We start from the raw sequence: 19,086 nt of genomic DNA on the forward strand, positions 1-19,086 counted from the left end.
GGACTCTACTGGATGGCTTAGAGCGGCTGATGAGAAGTGTTCAGATTTGAGAAATAACTTGAAGGCCAAGCCAGTAGGACCTCTGACTGGGGGGTAAGTATGAGGTGGGGGAAAGGACAAATTGTACAAGCCAATAAGGAAGACAGGGATTTGGGGAACGTAATTGGAGCATATGAAGTTTTCTGTTTTGAATGTATGAAATGTGAGATGTCTTTAGACATCTAGTCTGAGGTGCTAAGGTGTTGGGGTGCCTCATCTGGAGTTTGGGTTAGTGATCAATCAGTTGAATGAGTCCCTTTAAGGGGTGTTTAGAAATGTTGGTTCTGTGGAAGCCTCTAGCATTTTAGGAGTGTTTTGTTGTTGGAGCTCTCTTTGATCCTTGAAATGATACCTGGAGAACATGCTGGAGCATGTTGGGATTTCTCGCTTTTCTCTGGGGAAGGCACATCCTCATGAAGAGCAGATGGGAACTCTCTGCAGTCATACCGGCTATACTATTGTGAAATATTCCTAAATAGTTCTCTAGATGTCAGCAACCACTTTTATGCACATCTTTTTTATTAGGTCTGATATAGATCTTTCTACTTACGTGTGTTCCCCATGGAGTTCAGTGCAATAATTAAGAGCTAACAAATGGTTAATCACATTCACATTTAAAAGGTTCCTGAAACAAGCCTAATCATGAGTATGGCAGGGTTTGCAACTTGCACATAAAAATTGGACCCTGTTATCCTTTTACGACATGCGACTAGCTAGTTAGAGTACTGTCCCTGTGGAAATAAGTGTGTTACAAATCAGAAGACTACAAAGAAGGGCTGCATGTTGACTCAGTGTGGAAAAATGTATAAGCCAAACCCCTCTTATTTATTATGTTTGGATACATTTCCCCAGTTTTACTGTCCCTGGCTTAAGCTTTGCTTCCCCCTCTCTTTTTTTTTCTTCCAGTTTTCTAAGTCACTTTTAATCTTTATTTTCAAAAGCACCTTTCATCTATTCAAACTAGGGCATTTATCATACCCCCAAGTCTCTTCTTCTCTAAGTATTCTTGTTTTTCCAATAGTTTCTACACTGTGTTTTAGTAGTAGGTTCTAGTGAAGATTATTTTCCTGGACTCACAGGAGTCTCCTATTAGACTGATTGCATCATTGGCTTCCCCCATGTGATCCAGTGTCACCAGATGGTAGCATCTGCAGTTCCTGGGCTGCATGGAAGCCTGAGATGTCAAACCTTTCAGTATGCTTTTCAGATGGGCCCAAACACCTCTGGAAAAACCAGTCTTCTCCTCCCTGCAGGTTAATTACTCTTGTAACTAGAGTAACTTACTGATTTTCTCCAGACCTCTGTTTTCGAGAATTCTAACCCATCTCTGATATTTGAATTAAATGAAGGAATATCTGGAAAGCACTTAACAGAGTATCTAATACTTTAAAAAATAAACTCAATAAATCTTGATTCCCTTCCAAGCCCTCCTGAGTCTTCTATTTATTCATCAGGAGACAACAGCCACACTGTCTGAAAACACACATGCTAGTAGGTGGCTATTGGTGAAGACCAGTCAAACTGGACTGAAAAGATAAAGAGAAATTGACAGTGTCAAGGTGACTAGTGAAACAGTGGAGGTGTTCTCAAAGTATGTTTCCAGGATCAGGGACACCTACACTTGACTGATGGTTAGAAATACAAGTTATCAAAACTACCGAATCATAACTTTGGGGACAGGGCCAAGACATCTGTGTCTTATCAATCCCTGCAGGTAATTCTGATGCACACTAAAGGTTGAGAACCAGTGGTCCGAGGGAATCTCAACAAGTATTGGGTGTGAAACAATGGTGGTGCATGCCTCTTCAGGTGTAAGTTTGTGTGAATGCACGCCCATGTGGGTAGAATATTTGTTACTGCCGAAACTGTTAACCAAGCATCATAATGAAACTGGAGTTTTGAGATGAAGCTCAATTCACTGCTTCTGCTGGCAGGTGGGGTCTGCACGGGCTGCGGGCCTCTGCAGCCCAGAAGTGTTGCTGCTTCTCAGCAGGGACCAGAAGGCTGGCTACACGTCTTGACAGCCAGGAGCCATGTCAATAACATAAGCAAAGTCCAGCCAAACTGATGGATGAATTACCCATTCGTCTTTGGCACTGTTGTCTAAATAGAAATATATATATAAAATGCTTGTTTTCACTGACTTTGCATTAATCTTTTGGAGTTTAAAAAAAAAAAATGACCCGTCAACATTATTCTTCTTTATTTTCTAGGAAATTCCACTTACTTGGATGACCATGGACCACCTCCTAGTAAGGTAAGGTCTTTTCCTTTGTCAGTACTTGGAGCTTCTGATTTTAGTAGCTCCTGGACCCCCATTCACCCCAACCAGATGCCCTCTAGTCCCGGAGCATTCGCAAGAAAACAGTGGATGATGAATGACAAATAAATCTTCAACTTCTAATGCAGAGGAAAGGGACGAGCATGAAGATAGTCATGTGACACGGAGGGAGAGCCATTACTCCCTTACTTGGAGAGCTGGATCTGCCCAAACACTGGAGCCACCAACTCGCTTTAGACCTTAGCCAGCTTCTCCTATTGGCCGTCACCTCATTTGCCCTGGCTGGCCCATGAAGTTGTTCACAGCCCTGCCTCCCACGCCTTTGGGCCTGGTGCCAGACTCACTTCTGTCCCCTTCTCCCTGGCCTGCCTGGGATAGGATACTCTGTACAGGCCCAGCCAGTGCCCTCCCACGGCTGCCCTGGCCTGGCCTGCATGCCCACTTTGTTTCTTCCTATAAGCAGTTCTGTTTGACTTTTAAGGGGCAGAACAGTCCTTTAGTGTAGTTTTTCCACCACACTCTATTTTCTTGAGCTCAATGAAAACCAAATGTCATTCTACTGAAAGACGAGAACAACAAAGTAATCATTGTGGATGAGAAAATCTATGTAATGCAATGTACTCTCTTTTATTCTGAACTTCTGTCCTTTTTATTTTTTGACATCATTTTTATTTTCCTTGTTGGGAATGTTGACAATAGTTAATCAGTCCTTGGGCCAGGGGAATGCCCTTGACAAAACGTTGGCAACCCTTTATCAGTCAGTTTTACGTTAAGAATTTTGTGTCTGGCCTGTGACACCTAGCTTACCAGTCCTTGGTAGATGAACTGAAGGAGATGCCTACAAAGTGCAGTTATAAGTTCGTGATGAAAAAACGATGAGCCACCAATCTCGGTGGCCTTTTAAGCCACTTTACTCATAAGCATGGGCTTTGGGAGCAGATATTTCTGAATGCAGCATGGGCTCTGCCACTTTCTAGCTGTATTACAGTGGGTGAAATTCTCAACATTTTGAGCCTCAGATTCTCAAGTGCAGAGTAGGACTAAATGTACTACCCAGTGAAGGATATCAGAAAGGATCAGATGAGCTGATGTATGGGGAGTACTCAGCACTGACGTGTAATAAATAGTAAATCAGAAGTAGCTAGTGCTTATGTGACTGGGGTATTGTTAACTTTATTGATCAATTGGACAGTAGTATTTATCAAATTCATGAACAGCCCTACCATTTGACCTACTGCATGCTTATTGAGTGCTTATGATGCCAGAGACCCTAGAAATACAAATAAGAAGCAACAACAATAAAAATAGCTCCTCTCCTACAGGAGCAAAAGAACGTAGAGGACTGTAAGGTCTAAGTCTAATGTGCATCCTCACATCCTGGCTTGAGCCTCAAGACACAGAGAGGCATGTTATGGTTCTTCATTGAACCTCATTGAACTGGACAGTGGAATCCAGAGCTGGAATCTGAATTAGTTTTCCTGGCTCCTGTTCCAGGTTTTTTGCACTAGGCTAGTATTCTCAAACGTGACTTGTATCAGAATCACCTGGAGGCTTACTAAAATTCAGATTATTGGGCACCACCCCCAGAGTTCTGATTGAGTCAATCTGGGGCAGGACCTGAGAACTGGCATTTCTGACAGACTCCCAGATGAGGCTGATGCTGTGGGTCAAGGGGCCACATTTGAGAATTGCTACCCTAAAGGCCACGAATAGAGAGAAAACCACTTCCCTGGATATTTTCTGTGTTGTCTTCACTATTATTAACTCAGAAAGAGTGACATGGCTTATTACCTACAGTTTTATTTATTAATATAATGGCGACTCACCATTGTTAAGTGTCCTTATAGTGAAGACTATTTTCTTTAGGCAATAACCAGCCCAGGAAGGGAAGATGGGCGGGGGTGCAGATGGCCTGCTGGGTTTCCTCACCACTAACTGCCTTTGTCTCCCTGGAGGTCAGGAACAACTTCTCTGGGATCAGCTGTTTGCTTCATTGGCTTGTCAAGATATTACTTGGGCTCCAGGCTTGTCAAGCAGGGTCTTTCCTGGTCAGAAACTCAGGCCCATTTGATATGAACTTGCCTTTTGGAACTTTGTTCTTGGTGGCCAGCTTGGACCATCTCTTCAGAAGGCCTGCTGACCTTGCTAAAGCTGGACTTCTGTCCTGCCCGCCCCTCTGACAGCATCGTCAGTGTTTGGATTTGATGTGTGGTGTGCTCACTCCTCTTCCGCAGCTGAAGTTCCCAGTGATCCACAAAAACAATCAGGTGGTATCTCATTCTTCTTGACCACATTCAGAGTAAAGCCAGTTTTGTAAACTCTTGTCCAAGTTTGAAAATTGTGAACATAATCTCTTCAGACCAGCAGAAGTTTTTCAGAGATTTTTCTCTAGAACCATCTGCTTGTTGTCTAGGAGTGGAGTGGCAAAAACACTCCTGACTCTTTAAGCAGAAACCATAATAAGAATGTAAAAGTGGGTAGGAATAATATTGGTATGTGACCATCTCTTTATCCATGGTTCTGACTTCTGGCAGGATGGAATTGAATCTCAAAAATGATGAGGTCAGACTTCCAGATAAAGGTCCCTGGAGTGTCCCCTGGGGTGGGGCCCTAGTTATTTAGATCTGCAGATCACTGGCTTATCCAGAGACACAGTGGCATCCAGAGGATAAGGACTCACACATGTCTGGCTTCTGGAGTGGACCCATCCTGGCAGGGGAAAGTCAGACCCACGCCAGACCCATATTTTTCATATTTGTTTAGCACTCAGAAATAACTTTTTGATGCCAAGACTCAAAAGAGTTGTGCTCTAGATAAAATAAGAGTTTAAAACCCCGAAAATATACTGAGGTTACAGCAAGTTCTCATTTGATTAAAAGTTCAATTTCACAAGTTTCACATTCCACAAGTAATAGCCATTTAGGGAATGGGGTGTGCCACACAACATGGACTAGGCCCGGGTCCTCATTCTCTCCAGTGTTTTCATAAGGAAAAAAACAAAACACCTCTGATTTTCACTTGTTTTTGAAATCCATTTGGACCTCACAGCTTGCCTCAGGTTTTGAGCAAAGCTATTATTGAAAGGTGGATGTTAATGTTTTCCTCTGGCTACTACTTTTTACTACCACTGTGTAGCTTAAGGTTGGAGCCCTAGTGAGAATGACCATGGAGATCTCTAGTGAATAAAATAGAAAGATATTCTTGAATACACACTCAGGTATGAAAAAGCAACTATGGTATGATAGCACTTTTTGTAAAATTATATGCATACATGTTTATGTCTACAGAAAAAAAAAAAAAAAACCTGGAAGGCTATAGTGTTTTCTGCAGGTTTGAATTTATTAAAGTAATGCCTCCTCAATCTAGAAATCAGAAAAACCCCTTTCCAGGTGTAAGAGAGTCAAGTTAAAGATTAAAAGCCCCCGGAGCAGCAGGTTGGTGTCTTCCCCTCCTTAGCTTCACTCTACCTGGAATGTGGGTACCTGGTGGGAGCAGCAGGCATCAGCAATGAGAAGTTCAGCGGGCATAAATAAGATGTGGTTACCATTTCACATATGTAAGGTTCCCAAATCTGATACGAAAGGAGAGCTGTTCTAAGCAACTCGAGGATAATAAAATCACTATCCATAGCTGATTTATATCTTTTCCTATGTGCCAAGCACTATGCTAAGCACTTTGCATGCAAAATTTACTCTCTATAAAACAGGAAGTAATTTTTTAATCCTTATTTTACAGATGAGGGAACTGGATCTTAGGGAGGGTACTAATTTGCTGAAGGTCAGGCACTAAGGATTGGATTTGGGATTCCAGCCCAGAGCTGAGTAGCTCCAGTCTCCACGCTTTAACCATTTCAAGATGATAAATTTAAGTAGAAATACAATAATATTTTTTACTGTATTTCTGGAGTTTTACACCTTTAAATAAGAACCTAGTACACTGATTAGTACATACACAAACTTAACCCTCAGTTTCCCAGCAAAAAAGACAGCATTTACTGTTTGAATTTGGTAGACAGTTTTTAACTTTCAAAAATGAGTTGATTTGTGCTTTACCTTTTTCTTTTAAATCACCCTTGTATAAATACCTGCCTTTGGCATTTTTTCATTTTTCAAACAGCATATAATGTAAATTTTGATTTTCAAATATCACAGATGACAGAATACTGTTCCATGTTTATTTAGCAAAACAGGATAGGCCCCATTTCTATACACAAAATAGCATTTGATGAGGTCCTTCCTCTTGATTCATGGACTGCATAAGTATGTTGTATTTGCTTTCTGTACTTATGACTATGTGGTCCACTCGTTGATTCTTGAGTTTGAGAGGTTTAATCTAAGATGTCATCAGGATTCAATGCAAGGTTTCACATTCACTATCAGGTGCAGCAGTAGCACAATCTTGAGTACTCTCTGACTCTTTGCATTCATCTCTGATTCTTCTAGTGCTTGAGAAACTCCTCTGCCTCCTCAGTTTTCTTCTCTTTGTCATTACATGTAGGTATAAAAAATTCCAAATTCTCTCTTTAGTATAAGTTGAAAACTACAAAGAGGCAGGCCGGGTAGTTTAGTGGTAGGACACTTGCCTCACATGCATGAGGTCCTGGAAAAAAGAAAACCATAAAGAAGCTATCTCCAGTCTTTGTTTTTATCTTGTGGAAAGACAATGCAATACTTGACTCATGCAATAGGAAATGTAAAGGGTGATGTAACAGTGACAGTTTATTTTACCACTGAATCCATCCCATGGGCCTACGCCATTGACTGCAGTAGCTGTGAGACTCATGAGGATAGTTATATTCAAACTAATTAAAATTTAAAAGATAAAAATTCAACTTCTTAGTTGCATTAGTCACATTTCTAATTCGCCATATGTGTCCTTGGACAACACAAATAGAACATTTATATCATCAGTAACCATTGTTTTGGATAGTAGTATCCTGACATTCCATCATTCTTCCACTTTTCTATTATTTTAGTATTTTTAAAGCACCTGAGAATAATTGATATATAATGGATGGGTAATTATTTCTGAAATAGCAGTGTTAAAATGAAGAAAAATTAAAATCACTAAGATCTCATTAATGGATCTTAGATTTTTATTTTAGGGTGGTAATTGCAAGGTAGATGAATTTTATTCTCTTTAGTTTAAAAAAAGTATATTTTCTCTCTCTTTTTTTGTAGATACTAAGAAAGTAAAGTTATGGAGTATTAATCCATACAAATAATTAGAACTGCTCAAAAAACCTGATAAGTTAAAAATTGGACCTAGTGGATCCTGATCATATACTGAAAGTTAAGTTATATTTTATACCTTTACAATTTTGTATAAAAATAATTTTTATATATAAAATCAGACCTATTCTTTATCTATATAATGTGCTGGATAGTATTAGTATTCAAAATTCTATTTTAAAATAGGCTCATTAGAAGAGGGTGTATAATTTATTGCTGAGCAATACATTATAGTTTAATGCTGAGCAAGCATTCTGCAATCGAGTGAAAAGTGCTGATATTAATTCAGTGGTAATTAATTGTATAGTGTCTAACAGTGACCAGTAGTAATAGTTGCTTGGTAAGGCTCAGTCCCTGTTTCACATTGCCCGGAAGCTAATTTCCCTTTAGTATTAATTCATTGAGTACCTAGTTCGTCCAAAAGATCAGGAAGATGCACAAATAGTTGAAAGTAACTTCTATAATCTAATAGTTTATTATATTATCTAATTGCATCATAAGGTTTAATGGAATCAAAGACTCTGAGAGCACAGGGTTCTATGGTGATACATGTTTAGGTCTAAATGGGCCTATACAGACAGCTTCATTCAGTCAAGCATTTACCGTGTACCAAGTTTGTATTGGGCTCTGTGTTAAGTGCTGGGAACATAAGACTATAGAAGTCACAATCACTGCCTGCAAGGAGTTTAGAGCCCAATGGGAAGGATGGACTTATAAACTTATAATGCCTAAGTGGGCTGCTGGGTGCTTTTTAGAGAATGAGCACAGGTTGAACACAGAACACTCACCCTGACTCTTCTCTAGGAGAGAGTCGTGGAGGCTGAGTAGCAGAACTAACCAGGTCAAAGAGTCTGATGTGGAGGTGTTCTATTAGTCAGCTTTCTTGCTGCTGTGACCAAAAGGCCTGGCAAGAATAGTTTTAGAGTAGGAAAAGTTTATTTTGAGGCTCATGGTTTCAGCGGTCTCAGTCCACAGACAGCCAGCTCCATTGCTCTGGGTCCAAGGTGTGGTACATCATCATGGCAGAAGAGTGTGGTGGAGGAAAGCCTCTTGGGACATGGCACCAGGAAGCAGAGAGAGACTCTCCTCACCTCAGACAAAATATATACTTCAAAGGCACATCCCCAGTGACCCAGCTCCTTCAGCCACACCCTGCTGCCCTACAGTTACCACCCAGTTAATCCCTATCAGAGGATCAATGCATTGATTAGGTTAAGGCTCTCATAACCTAAGTTTTCTTGCACTATCTCACACATGAGCTTTTGGGGGGACACCTCATATCTAAACCATAGCAGGAAGGGATGAGGAAGGGTGGGCCTTACAACTGGGGTTTGTAGTGCTATAGAAGTAGAGATATGAACTTGTGACACTTTGCTTTCACAGGAAAAAGAGAAAAGATGATGGCCTAGGAAATGGGGACCATGTATGCATAATGATGGAACAGGAAAAAATTGTATAGGAGTGGTCAGTCACAAATCCGGTTTTGAGTGGTGGTGTGGATCAAATCGTACCTGCCCCAAGGATATTGAATCACAACTCCAGAACCTGTGTATGTAATCTTATTTGAAAGAGGTTCTTTGCAGTTGAGGTTATACTAGGGTAGGGTGGACCCTAAATCCAATATGGCTGATGTCTTTATAAGAAGAGGGAAATTGGACACAGAGACAGACATAGACACAGAGAATGCCATGATGCCACAAGCCAAGGGACACCAAGACTTGCTTGCCCGGCATCCACCAGAGGCATGAAGCAGTCTGGCAGGCTGTCCCTCTGAGCCCCGAAGAGGTAGCCAACCCTATGTACACAGCGATTTCAGACTTCTGACCTCCTAGACAATGCAAGAATAATTTCTATTATTTTAAGCTATCAGTTTCTGGTATTTTGTTATGGCAACTCTAGGAAGAAATGCAAACGGATTGAGTTTAGTATCTTTGATTACTATGACAGCACGGAGGGCCACTCCCTACTTGGCATTATTTGGTTGGTTGAATTTAATAAACATTGAAACCATCCTGAGAAGCCTGTCATTAGGATAATTTAAGAGCATCTTTTTCTATTTTCAACATTTAGTAGTCAGATTTCCTTCAACTTCCTTTTTCACTTTTCCTCAGAAAGGTATGTTGTTATCTTTAGCCATATTGTTATCCCCAACATTCCCTCCTTTTTTTGCCTATTTGAAATTCATTGTACTCTTTAATTGCTATTTTATATACAAAAAAATCATCTTAGGTGACATCATATTTTTCTCTGACCAGGACCTCAATGACAGTCTATTTATTTAGGAGAAAGTTACTGAGGGGAGTGATGTCCCGTTGCCACAGGGTGGGGGCTAGGAGGGAAACAGAGAAAAACATTCACAAAGTCTGTGGCCTTTTGGAAAGGATGTCCTTGTTTTTACAGAAATCATCTCAGCCTGATGTTTTATAACACTACCCCCATGTCCCTAAGAAAGATTTTGGTTTTGGTTTATTTTTTTCCCTTTTAACAACTCCTTTAAACTTGACAGCCCTAACCCCATTAGCTGAAAGATGTTTTGAAATGTTTTCTTTAAAAAAAAAAGAAAAGAAAAGAAAAGAAAACAAATAGGCAACCCCTGGCCTCAGGGATCCCATTCTGTATTTCTAAGGAGTTGAGCCCAAATATCTTATATTCGCAGCAGGTAAACTACTTCCAGAAGATATTGAGAGAGTAACTAAGAACAGAGTAGGGTGGAAGAGCAGGAGAAGAAGATTAACATTAAACAGGGATGAGAGGTGGGAGGGAAAGGGAGAGAGAAGGGAAAATGCATGGAAATGGAAGGAGACCCTCAGAGTTATACAAAAGTACATACAAGAGGAAGTGAGGCGAAGGGGAAAAATAATATAAGGGGGACAAATGAATGTCAGTAGAGGGAGCAGAGAGAGAAGACGGGAGGGGAGGGGAGGGGAGGGGAGGGGAGGGGGGGGGGGGGGAGGGGGGATAGTAGAGGATAGGAAAGGCAGCAGAATACAACAGACACTAGTATGGCAATATGTAAATCAATGGATGTGTAACTGATGTGATGCTGCAATTTGTATATGGGGTAAAAATGGGAGCTCATAACCCACTTGAATCAAATTGTGAAATATGATATATCAAGAACTATGTAATGTTTTGAACAGCCAACAATAAAAAATTAAAAAAAAAAAAGATATTGAGAGCATGATTACTTTCAAATTGTTGGGCTGTTAACTTGGAAAAGGTTTCTGGATCCCCAAATCCCCATTTCCCTGGGAGGCAGGATTACTGGTTTTATGTGCACAGAGTCTCCTTCTGTCAGCCTCAGTTTTTACTTGGAAGAGTATGACAGAGATTTAAGAGAATAATGAATTTCTTGTTTTTATCCCCCAAACCTCACAACCTGTTTTTTCAGGCTGTAGATGTGGCCATCCACCATGTTTTCCTCCTGTCTGTGAGAACCTGCCGGAAGCAAATAAATCTTAGTGCGGAATTGGGTCGAGTGTGGGCCCTGTCCAGAATGCTTCCTCTAGGACAACTGTCCCTGAAGCCATGGCTGCTGAAAAGTGGGTGCCCCTGGTTTCATGGCTCCTGTATATCCTGCTGTAAATAGAATCTGCCATGGCAAAGATCCACATTGTGGGATTTTCTCTGAAAAACAAACTGGGGTTTTTGATCAAGAAGTTTATAATACCTCCTCATTTCTACAGCAGCAACTATGAACATTCTTTTTAGTTATTTTTAAATTATGAAGCATTCCAAACACAAAATATTAGCAAGACTAATAAAGCATACACCTGATATGCCCAATGTACCAGCCCCTGAGATTTAACACATTACAGTGTTAACTTGCCAGATGCTTCCTTCTGACTTCTTGGTGTCTACGGAACTGAGGAGCATGGATTTTAGAATCAGACCTGAGTTCAAACCTAGCTATGTGATATAGTTGTCCTGGTTAACCTAGAATAAGTACTTCCTCTTTGAGCTTTGATTTCTTTTTTATTTCTAGAAGAGGTGCTTGCTGGCACTCCCCACCCCGCCTCGGGAGAATATAAAAAAGAAAATCAGCTAATGGGGTTGTCAAGTTTAAAGGCTCCTAGCCCCTCACCCTCTTAGGATTGTGAGGCTTAAATGGAATAACTGGAAAACACCTGGCATGGTGCGAGGTACATGGTATGTGCCTGACAGTGGGTCTTTGGGACTATAGTGGTTTCGTTTATAAAACTTTCTAAAGATTCTGCAAACTCAGTTTGCTCTAACTTAGAGTGATTCTTGCTCCCAACACTCCATGCCCCACAACTCTATTTCTTTGGACTTTTAAAAGCAGTTGCATGCCCATTGATGTACAAATGCCAGTCTCTTAACTTATAAGGACATTTTGGTCTCTTGTTTATAGATTCTTCCTTTTATTCATTTGAGTTAGTTGAACACACAAAAGCATAGCCTTTTCCAGTCCCTTGTTATTTTATTTTTCTTAAGCATGTATTGCTCTCTGTGTCCAAACTTGAATGTACCCAAAGTCCTGCTTAAAAAAAAAAAACCTACAAAAAATGAAGCTGCATTTTATTTTATGGAAGAATCAATTGCACTGGATAATGGGTTTGTGTTTAATGATTCATGATAAATATATTAGGTTTAGAGAAAGAGAGAACGAGCAGGTCAGAATGAGGCTGGCTTAGGAATCAGTTTTGCTTGGCTGAGCAGGACCTTGAAGGAGTCCCTTCCACCCTCTTTTTTTTTTTTATCATTGCAAATGATAGAAGAATTAATGACTTGAATATCTTATTTTAAAATAATTCTGGAAGGTTCCAAGCCCAGTGTGTGCTGTAGAGAACTTTATGTTTCGATATTCTGTGCAAGATAGGTAATTAGTAGCTTAGAAAGTAAAATAATCTGCAAAAGAGAAACAAATCAACCTTACATAATAGAGTTACTGTTTCTTATCCCTAAATCGCCTGTATCCTCGATTCAGCCTGATTTCACCCTCATCGCCCTCTTAAACCATTAGTGTGGAAGTGTTTGGCGCAGCTCAGCTGCCTCCTGAGAGTTCAGCTTTCAGTGGAGATCTGCATCCAAGTTCAGAAACAGAACTTCTAAATTTATCAATTTTATGAGCATGTAATGTGTCCGCTCTTTCCCCAGAAGAACATGACGAATCCATGTTTTTTCAACAAACATTTACGGCTGCTAAATAGCGTATCTTCCACGCCTTTGCTTTTTTATTTAAGAAAAAAAAAGTTCTACGAAAGTATAGTTTTAAAAATGTGTGGTTTGTTTATGTAATTGTTCTTTTAGCAGCTTTCCCGCCTCACTTCCCAAGGGCTCGTTAACATTGATAAGATGCTCTCTGAATAGTGGCCAGAAGAGCACCAGTCACAATTGTGGACTTACCAGGTTGTTAGGGTTGGGCTGCTTTAAAATAAAAAAAAAAAAAATTAAATTAAATTAAAAAAAAGTCTTAAGTGAACCCTGAAATGTTAAAATAGCACATTGTGTTTAGAAAGTACATTTAATCAAGAAATTGCTTCAGTCAATTAGAAAAGCCCATGCCACCATTCTTGAGCAGAATAACAGTTGCCTCAGGGTCTTCAAAATTGTAGTAAATTAATCATTTTAGCAATTTCCAATATAGTTACCTAATTCTTTTCTTGTTTGTTTTATTTTTTCCTTGACCTTATGATTCTTTTTTGTTTTGTTTTAACAATCAAACACACTCGCTTTTGTTTTAATTTGGAAGGTCCTGAAAATTATAGTTACAGGAAAAAAAAATAACCACCCACAGTCCCAACTGGCAGGAACAACCAATATGAACAATTTTCCACAATCCTGTCTGTTCTTATTGTACATTAAGAATATTGAAAGCTTTTGTATCATTTGTTGCAAATATTTTGCCAATCCTTTTATGTCTGATCAAAGCTATGCATGTACATAAGGCACAGAGTTTAAAGAACCAAATGGCTCAGAGGCTTGTTATTAAAAAATAGTGGCCCTTGACTACCCCTCTACATCACTTCCTGTTCTTCAGAAGCTATTACTAACTCTTTTAACTGATTGTTTAGTATTAACTCATATCTCTGAATATCCTGGGTATGTTGCCCATTCGTGATTTTTTGCTACTTTAGGTTCCTTGCCAAACTTCTACAGAATAGAAAGATCTAGCTCCTTCACCCCTGCACCCAGGCTTCCTGCTTGTTCCCCATCCGCCTAACCTGGGTGTATGCAGTTGGGGCTCAATTGGTACCCAGGATTTTTAGTATTGAGAACAGGTCAATAATAGTAGCTGCTGGGCCACTGTGATTTTATTTCCTTTCCTGTTCAGCCTTTTCTTTCCTTTTCTTCAAACTAGTCCTGATGGGGGCACACAACGCCCCCGCCCAGAGACTCCATCAACTGAGTACCCATACAACACCCAACGTGTGTGACATACCAAAAGGAGGACATACATAACAAGGAAAGAGGACAAAGTGGAGATTAGAAATTAGTATGGAAATAAATTTAGGAACAAGACAAGGTCTCATTAGTTTCCTTTTGTTATGCTCAAAAATTAGCACGAACTTAGTGACTTCACACGGATTTATTATCTTACAGTTATGGAAGTCAGAAGTCTGAGTGGGTCTCACAGGATTAAACTCAAGGTTTCAACAGGGCTGTGTTCCTTCTGGAAGCTTTAGACCAGGACAAGGACTTCTCTTGGGGACCATTACTCTGCCTTCCACACTTTTCTTCCTCTTTTCTCAGACTCCAGTGTCTTCTTGAGAAAAATTGCATGTGCTGCAAGTTTTCTGAAGTCTTGTGTTTCTGAAAATGTCTCTGTTTTATCCTTGTTTGATTCTTTGATAGGATGTAGAATTTCGGACTGGAAATATGCATTAATCAGAATAGGGCAAGGTGATGCAGTTATCATTAAGTGCAAAGTCTAACATTTTGCACTTAATGATAACTTAATATCTTCACATATTAGAGTTTATTCTTATTTATATAAGACCCTCTGTGGGTCCAATGATTCTGGGGAAGCTCAGGAATTCATTCAGGATCCAGGCTGTTTCCCCTTGGGATGTAAACCTCTCAGCAGGAAACCTATATGCCATCGTGGTGGGACACAGAGGTGGTGGAGGGACACACTGAGAATTTCCATTACTCCAGCCTGGAAATGATGTATGTTGGTTCTATGAGAAGTTCGTTGGCCAGACTTGGTCAGGAGGCCCAACCCAATTGCTCAGGGCTAGAAAGTGAGGCACAGTAGTAACCTGATCATTAAATGTCTCTGCCACAAAGTCATTTTCTCTTAGAATGTTAAAGTCTTGGTCAGTTTTATTCTAGCCCCCAGCATTTCTGTTAAGAAGACTAATAATTCTTAATCCCTTACATGAAAATTGAATCTGCCTTTATGGAAGTTCTTTGTACCCTGAATTTTATAGCTTGGTGCCTAGAGTGTGTCAGTTTTCATTTACAAATCCAGGTCCAGAATCTCGCATCCTGGAAACCAATATCCTGGGAAATTTGCTTGACTTCTTTCATTGATGACTTTTCCTCCTGTAATTTCATTTTCTGTTTTTCTGAACCTCCTCTCATTTGCAGATTGAACCTCCAATGCTAATTGTCCATATTTCTTAGTTTTGTTCCTCTTGTTTTTCTTTTCTTGGTCTTTGTGCTCTACCATTTGGAAGAGTTTCTCAACTTTGTTTCCCAACCCTGCTGTTGAATTTCTTCCCTGTTCTCATATTTCTAATTTCCAATTTTGTTGTTGTTATTGTTCTGACTGTTATTGATCATAGAATTCTTTGGTTCCTTATAGAGTCTGCACATTTCTTACAAAAGATTCTTCCTAGATGTTTTATTATTTTTTGGTTGCTATTCTGAATAAAATATTTTTCCACTGTATTTTAAGTTGATTGTTATAGTATTGAAAAACTATTGATTTTCATGTTTTATAGCCATGTTACTTTTATGAGCTTTTTATTTAATAATTTTCAATTTTTTTCTTAATAGAAGATGATCCAATTGACAAACAAAATTCATTTTACATCTTCCTATCTAATTTTGTCTCAAGTTTTATAACATTATTGTGAATAATATTAAATAACATGAACTCCTTGGTTAGAAAGTCTGTATTAATTAGCATCATGTCACCAACATTTAGAATGGGCATCTGGCTCATAGTAAATAGTAAATATAGTCAAATGAGTGAGTACCTTTGTGTGTTTTTTTTTTTTAATTTTAATGATACTATCACAAGTGTTTTATCATTTAGTGTAATTTTTATTGGTAGCTTAGGAATAGTAATCTATGTCATGCTAATGCAATATATTTTAATTTTCTGAAAGCATGCAATTGTTTGAAAGAATATACTTCCTTTGTGGCTTGTTATCTTTCACTTAGAAATGTGTTGAACTGAGTTATCTTAATTTAGATTTATTTTAGAAACAAATTAGGGGAAAGGCTGATGAGGACCTATGAGTGAGATTTTAAAAAATCAATGTTTTATTTGTCTTAACATTTTTATAGTGGCCTAGAAGAAGAAATGCTGAGAAAAATCTCTGAATTTGAATTTGCAGGTGACATTAATCTTCCCCCCCCCCCCGCAGTCCTACCATAAGACTATCAACTTATCTGGCACCTAGGGGCTTCCACCAATTTTATGCTACAGCCCAAGGGGCACTGGTGTCCTCGAGCAGAGCATACAACTGTGTCCTAGGCAAGCTGTGATCTATCTATGTCTGAAAGATTATATGCAGTTTTAGTCAACATATACCAAAAGAAGTGTAATTGAGCTGGAGAACATCCAGAAACTAACTAGAATGATCTTGAGAGTAGAAAGAAAGACTAAATTGATTATGATTCTTGTCGAGAGAGACAGTGGCTTAGAAAAATGATCCAAGTCCTTAGAACCAGAAAGAATATGTTTGAGGTAAACACAGAATTCTCCATCAAGGCCTTGAACACATCTGATCTGAAATTAAAGAGACTCAGTGTTCTTCAAATCTGAAGTAGACAAAGACAAATTGAAGATGTTCTGCTTCTTATGGTGGATAGTAAATTGCTGGACCTCATTTGTGCAAATGACAGTGCAGGCCTAAACTATAAATCAGTAATCATAAAAGTTCTTTTATATTCATGGATGACATATCCACCGTGGATCAGGAAGAGAACAGGTTGTTTGGAGGGACAGTGTAGTGTTTCAGACTTGATGTTCTCGACTCCACTAAGATCACATTTATTTCACATATGGTAGAAAATGAAAATTATTTTTTTCTCAATAAAAATAATTGTTCAGTAATAATTGACTTTTATTGACAGTTTAGTAATTATTGATGTTTTTCTCCAAGTCATTGCCTGGGCTGCCAGTGTTCTGATTACCCACTTTAGTGAGTTTTAGACTTCAATCCTGCACCTTTTGCAGGTGCCTGAACAGGAAGCTCAATCATGTGAAGACTTCAGAAATACAAGTTTGAGGATCCTAGTGCAAGTTCTGCTCCCTCTCACTGGTTTTTATTTTTAATTAATTAATTAATGTGTGTGTGTGTGTGTGTGTGTGTGTGTGGTGCTGAGCATTGAACCTAGGATCTTACACATGCTAGGGAAATGCTTTGCCACTGAGCTTCATCCCTAGCCCCTTATGGATTTTAGACCTAGCAAACCCAACTTTTCATTTTTCCTCATTTTTATAATAGGGAGCCATTGTGATTTCCCTTTATTCATCACATGCACATTTTTGTGAAAAGGAGGGAATGAAGACATGTTTGTAGAAGTGCTTTGGGAGCTGAAGCGACTGGCTGTGTTGCCGATGGTGCTGGCCTCTTTCCCGAGTCCTCTCTTTCTTCCCAGGTCCCTGAGTGGACACCCTGCAAATGAACCCCAGGGTGATCTGCTCTGGTGAGCTGGCTTGACTCCATGGAACTCTGGGCTGAGGACTCCTAATAGAAGGCAGGCTGCTTGGGATTCCTGACCTTCTCTCCCTAGCCCACACCCTCATCTTGACCTTAAGCTCCACCCCCCACACCACAGTGAGAAGGTGCAGGAAAGGAAGGAAAGTTTTTTCTCCTTGAGCCCCAGCTCAGTGTCAATTCAGCTGGACCCTATCTGGGACCAGGGCCATATCTACATCCCCTCTTGGCTTTTCATTTTTTTGCCCCAATAAAGGGAAATCAGAACCCATTTACCTGGGGCACTAGTTGTATAGGACATAAGAGAAAAAATGAGCATTTTGAAACAGGAGATGGAGTGGGGGAGCCAAGGAGAGAAAAACAACTTTAAAAGCCTTTGGACTGCCCTTTGAGAATGCTATTCCCTGCCACCATGGCCGCATTTTGTCCTTGGGAATATATGATCTTAGAGCTCTTTCTCCTTAGAGAAACCCAAAACAAGTTTGCAGTTATATGGGCTCCACCCAGCAGGTCCCCACTGTGCATTGCTAGTGAGCATGGTGCTGGAGGACACCTCCCGTCAGAGGTGGCCCAGGAGGTCGATGCTTCTTACCCAGAGTCACTCCTTTCCCTGACTTGGGCCCTCCTGCCTCTCTTATTTCTTCCTTTTGCTTCAAAACCAGATTCCCCTTTTCCCTTGGCCAAAAAGAATATGCTGCCCAAGTGGTCTGGGACGAATGAAGGGAGATGTGCTGACTAGAGTTTGGTGAGGTGTTTTAATTTAGAGTAAGGTTTCATGCTACAATTTAACTGCATCATAAATAAAACTACCTGAATAGGCAAAATAAAAAGACCCAGGCCTGTCATCTGTTTTCTTCCTAGACAGGTTATGGGTATTATCCAGTTTCTAAAATTTCAAAATTTGTTGAGCTGCACAATTGTCACTGAAGAAAGTTCTGGTTAATGTCACAGCTGCTGTAATGTGGTAGTGGAGAGCTCAGCCTCTTGAGCTTAGGGACCCTTCTGCCTCTTACTTAACTGTGATTTGGGACAGATTTCTGAATATCCGTTATCATTTTCCTCCCTTATCTGGTAGAGATAAAAGACTACTTGATAAGGTTGTTAAGAGGATTAATTGAAAGAGACCATGTACAAGGCTTAGCCTACTCTGATCTCATTTAACAAATGCTGGGTTAGTTGTTGGCATGGTATGTTGAATGGGTTTGGCATGCATGTGTGTGTGTTTGTATGTATAAAGAGAGCTTTCTAGGAGTTTTATTACTAAGTAGTATTATAATACTAAGCAGAGTTTGGGTTTCATAGGCTTAGTCTGTTTTGTATCACTGTAACAAAATGCTACAGGCTGGGTAATGATAAAGAACAGAAATTTATCGGCTCAAGTTCTAAGCCTGGCAAGTTTAAGGTCAAGGCCTCAATAGGTTTGATTGTCTGGTGAGAGCTGCATTCTCAGGAGGGGAGGAGACTGTGTCATCATCACATGCTGGAAAATAGAAGGACAAGAGGAACAAACACTGGTTGAAGCTTTTTTTTTTCTTACATACATGACAATAGTGCAGTGCATTACATTCATAATTATCCATTCACAGCACAATTTTTTGTAACTCTGTATGTAAAGTATGTTCATGCCAAATTATGCCATTATACATGAGCTCTCTTATTTTTTTTTTTTGCATTA

At 39.7% G+C, this 19,086-nt stretch overlaps 1 protein-coding gene across 1 annotated transcript in view; it reads left to right on the forward strand.

Moving 5' to 3' along the window:
• The window catches only part of Ust (uronyl 2-sulfotransferase), a 277,477-nt gene that overhangs the window by 114,110 nt on the left and 144,281 nt on the right, over positions 1–19,086 (forward strand). The window contains exon 2 of the mRNA XM_046427401.2: positions 2,253–2,296. Within this exon, the coding sequence (XP_046283357.1) occupies positions 2,253–2,296 (44 nt within the window). The remainder of the gene's footprint in view (positions 1–2,252; positions 2,297–19,086) is intronic.

Source organism: Marmota monax, unplaced genomic scaffold, assembly GCF_021218885.2.
Source record: "Marmota monax isolate L192 unplaced genomic scaffold, Marmota_monax_Labrador192_F-V1.1 WCK01_AAM20220418_F8-fsc00114, whole genome shotgun sequence".
NCBI lineage: Eukaryota > Metazoa > Chordata > Mammalia > Rodentia > Sciuridae > Marmota > Marmota monax.